Source organism: Corvus cornix, chromosome 14, assembly GCF_000738735.6.
Source record: "Corvus cornix cornix isolate S_Up_H32 chromosome 14, ASM73873v5, whole genome shotgun sequence".
Lineage (NCBI taxonomy): Eukaryota > Metazoa > Chordata > Aves > Passeriformes > Corvidae > Corvus > Corvus cornix.
Genome location: NC_046344.1, coordinates 16,179,770 through 16,189,118, shown reverse-complemented (window position 1 = coordinate 16,189,118; position 9,349 = coordinate 16,179,770). Strand labels below are relative to the sequence as shown.

General features: G+C 46.3%; 1 protein-coding gene across 1 annotated transcript; it reads right to left on the bottom strand.

Moving 5' to 3' along the window:
• Nucleotides 1-97: 97 nt before the first annotated feature.
• On the bottom strand, nucleotides 98-7,643 carry RNPS1 (RNA binding protein with serine rich domain 1). The gene is given in 8 exon segments (XM_010392074.3): nucleotides 98-1,171; nucleotides 2,397-2,538; nucleotides 3,005-3,158; nucleotides 3,679-3,781; nucleotides 4,940-5,131; nucleotides 5,407-5,562; nucleotides 5,903-5,933; nucleotides 5,936-7,643. Coding segments are annotated over 8 exon segments (963 nt in total). The 5' UTR covers nucleotides 6,015-7,643; the 3' UTR covers nucleotides 98-1,065.
• Nucleotides 7,644-9,349: the final 1,706 nt, after the last annotated feature.

Here is a 9,349-nt window from a genome sequence, read left to right as displayed (position 1 = left end):
CGGCACGGCACGGCACGGCGCGGCACGGCGCGGCGCGGCGCGGCACGCCCTTCCCCCACAGCCCCCCCTGCGCCCAGCAACGCAGCGAGGCAGGACGGCTATTCTCAACCCTACTGCTTTATTCAGTAACTGCTTGTCCTACACAAGTACAAACACAACATGGCCCAAAAGGATACAAAGTTATACAAAACAAAAAAAAATCTGTATAGTATTGACTGTACAGCAGGTGGTAAATTCTTTGCCTTTCCCTGTGTGTTAATCCAGCCAGCATCGTGGCTTCAAGTCTCCCTCTCTGCCTTGCAGTTTCCAGCGGATTGGTGCTCAGTCGCTCATTTGGGATTTGTAAAAGCACTCACACTGTTTCACTGTGGGTTGAGTAGGAAGTTTTTACCAACACCCTCAACGAAAAGGTGAAAGAAATCACTTATGGGGGCAGCTACAGAACACTTCTTAGGATTTCCAGCTTCTTCTCTATAGTGTCATATTCACTGGGCTGGACCGTTGTTTCTGTGGTTATTGCCTGGTGCAAGCATTAAAGAAGAGCTTACTCTGCAGAAACTAATCATCATGGGGAACTGGAATAAAGCAACAATTCTGTACTGAATTAAGTCTCAGGCAGGTCTGGGCTCCAGCTGCCCTGAAAAATCCTGTGCTGGCACGTGGAGATCAAGGTATGTGGCTCACTGTCTTACTCATTGGGGTTCTAACTAGAACAAGATTCACATGCTGGTCTGTACAGCGTGCTAAGCGTTTACAATCACCAAGCAGCAGCTGCTAACTGGAGAAAGAGAGGCTGAAACATCTTTCCTTCCCTCTATCTGGAAAAGATGTTTTTACAGCCTTTAAAATCAAAGCCATTTTTAAATAATTTCAATTCAATGCCAGGAATCCAGAAGCCTCACAGCAAAGGTTACTGGCCAGGAACTGGTGGTCTCTCTTACGTTGCCTTCACTGCCAGGATTATCTCTCACTCCTCCTCACCCAGACTCATTATAAAAAAAAGGTACAATATTCCATCTGATGGGATTTAAGTTAAAAAGTAAAAAGCTGTCCAGTCCTTTTGCTTTATCTTGAGGAGTTTGAGCTGGAGCGGCTGCGATGGCGCCTTCGTCCGGGAGACCTGGATCGGGATCGCCGGCGAACAGGGGATCTGCGCCGAGGAGACCGGGACCTGCCAGGGAAGGAGCAGAAAGCTTCCCTTAGGAGACAAGCAATAGGTGCGAGTAATTGGTCAGCTCAACTACCAACTTTTAAAAAACACTTCCCTGCCTCCTGCCAAAATCCCTCACACACCATGGGAAAAGAGCTTGAGGAAAACACAGCCGGCTCCAGAGAGGACTGACTACACAGCAGGAATATGCTGGCTATCCTGCCTCTGCTTCAGGAACCATAAAATATTATTAATACCTGAACAACAGGCAAGAAACTGTTTCTCTTCCTCAAGGAATATGAGCTCAGATCAGATCCTACATCAGATCCTCCTTCACCTGAAGTCATCTTTGACTCCCGAAACGGTGATATTCAGGGGAAAGATTTATCCAAACCCTTTCAAATTACAAGGCTCCTTAGAGGGAGCTTACTTAAGAAGTAGTTTAGGTTCAAGCTTCTCAGTACTACAATCAACAGTCATAACAGTACAGCTACTGCTACGACACAAAGGTTCCAGGCACAGAATACTAACAGAGCTTTAACAGGATAGCAAAAATTGGAGTAGGAAAGATAACAAAGGGGGGAATAGCAAACCTGCATCTGTAAGACTGCAGCAAAAGGTGTGCTTAAAGGAGGACCAAGAAGCCTCCTGGATCTTGTGCCACATAACTACTGCTCATTTTTAAACCCGTGGCTCAAAGCTGTTCAGCAATCAAGTTGCTACTGACAAGTAAGACATTTTGAAGACATGTAAACACTGAAGACTCAGAACAACTTATCTAAGCACAATCAGGCAGCCCCAAGTCACACAACTGTCAGATCACACCTTGGGGCCAGTGTACTCCATTCACCTGACAAAGGACTGCTTTTTGGTCATGTGCCCATGCAGAAATAAGGGAGGGAAGTACAAGGACTTCTGAAAAACAAGAAGCTGGCACAGCCTGCCACAAGTGTTCTGTCAGCCAGAGTCTGTTCCCACTTCACCTTGAAGCCTTTATGCAGAAGGGGCTCCAGGGAACAGGCTGGGAAGGACGTGACCTTTCCTGGAGGCTGTGCTCAGGATGCAGACCAGAGCAGGCACCCTGGAGCTAAGGAGTTAGGAACGGCAAGCCAGGTTCAACCGATGCCCAAAATGTGCCACTGTCACTTGGCAGGGGAAAGTCAAGTCCAACAGGATTGTCCCCTGCCAGGTCTTTCAGCGATCATCAGTTGCTACCGAGAAAGAAAAGCATTGTCCCAGCTCTCACCTCCTCCTCATGCGAGGGGGGGACCTGCGCCACATGGGCGGCGGTGGCAGCATCCTCCTGGGGGGGCTGAAGCGCCGGGGAGGCGGCCGAGGCCGTGGGGCCAGCACAGCTGTGGCCGTGATTTCCTGACCGTCAATCTGGCCTTTTTAGGGAAACACAGAAACAGGGAGAAGTAAGTCTTCTTCCACAGTAACATAAACACATCGTATTACTGCAACTCACAGCTTTGTCGCAGGCAGCACCGTGGACTGATCCCACTTCAGTTATCTCCACACCCTGCTCAGGGGCTATTCTGACAAAGTCCACACAACTACCAGACTTCTTAATCTAACCCCACCAAACTGCAGCTCAGATGTTAACCTGGAAAAGTTTTCATATAAGCGTAAAATAATTTTATCACTGTTTTGAAAAAAAATATTAGTTTTAATAGTTCTGTGATTTCTTGAATCTGTCCTGAACCTCACAAAAGCCATTTGGGCTGAAAACTGACAGTATTTTAGATCAGTTCACCAAAGACATCCCTATCACCTCTAACTCATTTTCTGGTCAAATCCATCTGCTCTGAAGACTTTTAAAAGCCCCCAGGCTACTTACAGGTCAGTACCTACCTCCATCCATGTGTTTCAGGGCTTTCTCAGCATCATCTGGGTTCTCAAACTCCACATAAGCATAACCTTTGGAAAGGTGTGGGTTTAGCCTGTCAACTGGCATGTCAATCATTTTAATCTTTCCATAAGTGGAAAAAATTTCCATGATGTGATCCTGTAGAGAGAGAGCAAGCCTTAGGGACACAGACCACACTCACTGGCCAGGTCTGGCTGGCAGAGCAGTAAATCCACAGCACATTTTTTCAGCAAAGTAAACTTTTTACCCCTGAAGATGTTTAAACTACATTCTAGCCAAGAAAACTCAAGCCAGACCAGCTCTGCAGATCCTTTATCAAGAACTGCCAGATATCCTTTATGTCTCCAAGGTAATTTCAGCTGTTGTCCCAAATTCTAGTTTTCTTCCTAGTAAAACAGGATATAAGGTCTGGAACACTGACAAAACAGGCAGACCTCTTAAGCACTACATGTGTCTCAGAAGCCTTCATGGTATTTGACTCAGTAAAATCCTACCAAAATTTTCTTCACTGATCAATCTGGACACAAAGAAACAATTTCCAACAGTACCACCTTGACAACTCTCTAGTAACCAAAAAGTCTGGAGAGCTTTGAAGGAGCAACTCACACATTCTCAAAGAACATGATTGCGTGACTACAGAGGAACATGACATTACTACCTTGGTCACGTTTCTAGTGAGCCTTCCAACATGCACTTTTGTGGGTCTGGGTGATGGGCTCCGCCTCTTGCGCTCCTTTTCATCTCTCTTGGGTGGTTTGGACCTGATTTGGACAACGGAAAACATCTACAGTTTTCAGGCAACATGCAGGACAAAACCAAGAAGCCAGTCATTATCACATGATTAAAAATACCATTTTTACTGAAGGGCATCTTTTTCCTGAAGAAGTTACAGTGTTGAGGTGGTGGTGAGGGTGTTCCACTCAGAAACACCTCAGGATTTGCACTTATCTTGTCTGCTTTTGCTTTAGAACTTTTTGAAAATTGAGGACCTTTTTTTGCAACTTTTCAACTTCACTGCAACTAGGGTAACAAATACAGAATTTAGCAAGCACTTTTATGAAGTTGCGGTCATAGTTAAAGCATTTCTCAGTTGTTAACACAAAAACATTCTTTATCTCAACAACTGAAGAGGGAAAGTAAGGCCATAAACATCACAGCATACCACTACCAGGCACACAAACAGATTCAATTATTTGTGTTTCTGTATTTTCTGTTCACTACAGAGGTCCAAAAATGTTTAAAAAGTCTACTTAAAATTAGCTGCATATCACAATGTCTTTGCAGTTAAAAAAAAAATCTGGAATGAAACTTTAATCTGTAAAAAAATCAGTACATAGAAAATTTGTATTTATGCTTCTTCCTAATCCTCAAGTCCATAAATTGAGTGATACACTAAAAACCCCACCCTGCCTTAAGCAGATTTTTATCAGCCTTCATCACCTTACGCAAAGGGAAAACTGTACAGACATTAAGATAGTTTGATTCCCACACCACCTTTATGGGGGCTTCCTTTGCCCTCCTTCCTATCTTATTTTTTTGTAAATAAGAATATAAATATACATATATATATAAATATCCTGGTTTTAGCCCTGACTTTTCTGTTAGTCGTGGCTGTAGTTTACAGCTTTACTCTGATCTAGCCCCATACTGCTAAGGAAACACTGATTGAAACCGCCTCTAACAACTCTAATATTGAAAATCTTTAAACTCTTCAAAATTAGGTTTTTAATCTCAGTTCCTACAGGGCGTATGTCTGGATTCTAAGGAAACGGAGCACACCCATTCTAACAAAATTCAGATCTCTAAGCTATGGAGAAAGCAAATGGTCTTCAGAGAACAATCTGTTCTGATCACAATCTTGTATTCTACATGGAATTAACCTGGCATCTGGCAATTCCTAGAAGACAAATAAAACTCACTTGGAGCGGGATCGTCTCCTGTTGTCATGTCTCCGTCGAGAGGGACTGGGAGATCCAGAAGAGCTGCTGGAACTGGAACTGCGTGAGGTGCTGGAGCTCCCAGAGCGGCTCGAGGCAGAAGAGGAACTTGAGCCACTGCTAGAACCAGTGCTGGAACTGGACCCTGAGCTGGAAGTTGAGCTGGAACGGGATCTGTTAAAAGGGGGAGAAGAATAAAAATTAGTGGAATATCCAGAAAAACAATAACTGAGAAACTTCTGACAACTAGAGAGAGTAACTGTGACTGAGGCTCCATAGCTCACCAGACAGCCAAAGAAATTCATATCTGAAATAGAAACCCTCTTTAAGTTAGGCTAAAATTGCACAGTGACTAACACAACACAAGCTTTCAACAGGCCCACAACTAGCAGAAATAAAGCTGATTTCTGAAAATGCTGTCATTTGTTACTCTCCATACAAGTACCCACCTGGTACTGCTGCTCCCACTGGAAGCACTGCGTCTTTTGCGTGTCTTGTCCCGACCACGATCCTTTTCACCTGATTCCTTAGTGGCTGCTTTATCCTTGGACCGGTCCTTTGATTTCTCTTCAGACCTGTCCTTACGCTTGGTTGGTGAAGGAGCCCTTCAACAACAAATTGCAGAAGGCATTGCTTAAGTCAGAAAAACACAGACAACAAAAGCCCCACACCCAAATAAAGAACAGAACAGCAACACAAAACACTGAACTTTGAATGTAATTCAGGATCACTGTTACTGTGGAGTTAAAGCATTAGGCAATTGCAGACATTTTAGAAAAAGGGAAATATTTCACATTATAGAGCAGCTTGGAGGAAGACAGCCACAGCACACAAAAATTCACTCAGGAAGAAGAATTTCCAATTCCTCACCCTCGCTGGGAGAGCCTAAGCACCCTGTAACATCCCAGTTTTGTTAAGCCTAGAAAATTTGGACAGCATGATCACTTAGTGCTGGAAGCTTTATTATTTTGACTTCTAGGAAACTCTTCTTTTTCAATCCTGGTAACTCCTTTTCCCCTTCAGAGGCATCCAAAGAAGCACTGAATGGGCCCCACATCTCAAATCTCACTTCTATCTCCTCGATTCAGAGAACCAAATTAAACACAATAAACCCCAAAGAACAGCCTAGTTACAGAAGAAACAGGTTCACAAAGAAATTAACAGTTACACATATAACAGCAATCCTGCTCACAACACACTGGACATTCACTGCCTTCTCCAGAGTCCCGAGTCACCCATCCTGTCAGACGTGTTAGCAACAGCTCCCACCGGCACTGGAGGCCTCACCATACAGTCTGCACTGTTGTTTCACATTCACAGAAGTACAAAACACCTTATTTATCCAACCAAAAATATGGCAGACAGAAGGCATCCATTTCCTCTGCAAGATGCACAAGCAGCTCATGCCTCTCAACCCAGACCTGGCTCCAGAGGAGCAAGCACTATCTTTCTCCAAAACCAGTTTGTGCCATGCAGCACACATTTGTCAGAAAGGAAGGGCTGTTGAGAACAAACCCTCACTGAATTATGGCTGCTTCCAACCTCAACAAGCTGCTCCCAAAGCTCCATCAGTCTTGGTAAGACCAGGTGAAAGGGCTGAGATTGCTGCACTGCTGCCACAGCAGCTCTCACTTCAACTTCTCAGCACAAAGTCTAAACTGGATTCTGACCTTGCCTACCCTCCCTGTTTGCCCTAGATCCGAAAGGAGACTAACTTAACACCTCTCTATTTAGCACTGAAATGCTGGGCATTAGTTGACTTCCAGATGTTTGCCATGTGAGGGCTGCATCCATCACAAAATCTGCAACGTCTATAAACATGCTGCATTTTGATTCCTCCATGGGGATTGTTTAACACCTGCATTACAAACCTGCCTCCAACATTTTAATAACCTCTAAAGGAGTGTGACACTTTCAACTACCAAGGAATGAAACATTCAGGAAATGGAAGCATGAGCAGAAGTGTGTTGGAGCTGCCAGCCTTATCTGCAGTGGCACTGAATATGCACAATAATGCAGGATGTTGGAAACATCTCCATCTCCATGTGCATCACAGGCAAACTCAGTGAACAAGAAAAAACCTCTCCAGCTCACAGCATCCAACCATCTCGTTGCTTCTGTGCTTCTGGCAAGCAATTACTTTATTCTCTGAATTGCAATAAAATTTATGGTTGGGAAGAGATTACTTCTGAACAGTGAAACTTGCTTTCCTGATTTTCAGCTTCACAGTTTGCCCTAATACATCAACTGCAAGAAGCAACACAAATGAATATTCACAAACCAAGCTCCCTGCAGAAACTAAGAAACACCCGTGGCCTTTCTGCATGGAGGACAGGAAACCCACCCCACAGACGCGCCACTGGCTGAGCTTGCTGGGAGAGGAAATGTCTCCTCTAGCACCAGTGGCAGGAAGAAAGCAGTCTATGGACTGTCTCACGGCTGTTGCAAAGGGAGCCAAGACAAGCAAACCTGTGTACATCACTCAGCTTTAGGACATTTCTATCCAGCTCTGTGCCTCTCTAGTGCAAGGTGTGAGGGGGCTGCAGTTCGGCAGTTGAAAGCCACTGCATGAGCCTAGCTGGGCAGTACAGAACAGACAGGTTCCTGGTTTCACAAGGCCAGAAAACTTAAGATTTTCCTTTCATAAAATAACAGAATCACAGACTGGTTTGGGATGGCATGAACCTTAAAGCTCATCACTTTCCGACCCCCCAGCCATGGGCAGGGACACCTTCCACTACACCAGGTTGCCCCAACCTGGCCTTGAACACTTCCAGGGATGGGACTTTTCTGGGCAACCTGTGCCAGGGCCTCACCACCCTCACAGGGAAGAATTTCTTTCTAATCTCTAATGTAAACCTGCCCTCTGTCAGCAGGAAGCCATTCCCCCTTGTCCTGGCACTCCAGGCCCTTGCAAAACATCTCTCTCCATCTTTCTTGTAGGTTCATTTCAGGTACGGGAAGGCTGCAATTAGGTCACCCCAGAGCCCATTTTTCTTCTTCTAAATATCCCATAGCCAAGTTTGGGTTATCTCTGCCTACGCATCAGCTCCTCCTGCACCTGTGGACTGTAAGAGTCATGATGTTATCAGCATACAAACCTATCTGTTAGTGCCCAAGAGTCAGATGTGGTTTTACCCCTTCTGGGAGAAGGGAAGAGGGAACACAGATAAAGACCAGCATGTTTGCTGTTACCCAGGCTGCTGCCGAAGCAGGAAATAGAATCACAGAATCAATTACATTGGAACAAACCTCTGAGACCATCAACTCCAACCTCTGACCCAACACCACCATGTCAACAAGACCAGAGCACTCAGTGCCACATCCAGTCTTTCCATAAACACCTCCAGGGACAGTGACTCCACAACCTCTCTGGGAATGCCCTTCCAAAGCCCAATCGCCCTTTCTGTGAAGAAATTCTTCCTAATGTCCAACCTAAACCTCCCCAGTGCATCTTAAGATGGTGTCCTCTTGTTCTATTGCCCGTTGCCTGGGAGAAGACCCCAAGCCTCACCTGGCTACAATCTCCTTTCAGGTTTCACTGCTTACTGCTCCTCGGGACAGGTGCTCACCAGGGAGATTAGCCAAATGGCTTTTGAACATTCAGCAAATGATGCTGCATTTAAGCAGCTTCCAAACTAACCAGCTGTTTTACTCCACTAAAACATACGTTCCTTTCCCAGGAATGCCACTGGCCAAGCTCACTTCAGTTGGAAACCTCACCCTAACCTGCGGGAATTTTCACCTGCACAAGTTCAGGCATTCACTGGAAAATGTAGAAAGAATAAACCACAGTCTTCATACAAGGCTGTACAGCAATGCATTTCTAAGCGACATGCTTCTTCCCTACGACCAAAACCTCTCACTCTCTAACAAATAACTGGTTTAGGGGCACCCACCCCAAACCAGAAAGCTTAAGAGCAATCTACACAAACCAAACGTCCATCTCACACACACTTCTGCTTTAGAGACAGAATCTGCACGCTTAGAGCTGCAGCTCTGTGGCAAAGGAAGCAAACTCGCTCGCCCCCGGGTTTCCCGTATGGCTACAAGCGAGTCCTTTACTGGCAGTTTGCTTCAGGCCTCCAGCTGCAAACTGGCAGAAGAATTCCTGCTGTGAGAAGGGTCCGGCACCCGGCACTTCTCTGCCCACTACGGCCGCTCGGCCCAGCTCTGGGGCCGGCGAGGCAGCCAGATCCGCACGCCGTGAGTCCCGTACAGCGCCCGTGGGGCACGGGGCCGCCAGATCAGCGCCTCGGGTCCACACAGCGCTCCTCCCGCCGGCCCGGCCGCTGCAGCGCCGAGACTCGGGCCCAGCTCCCCGGCAAGCCCCGGCCCCGCCCCGCCCCGGCCTTCCCTCCCCTCCCCGCCCCCGGCCGCGGGAGAGCGCGG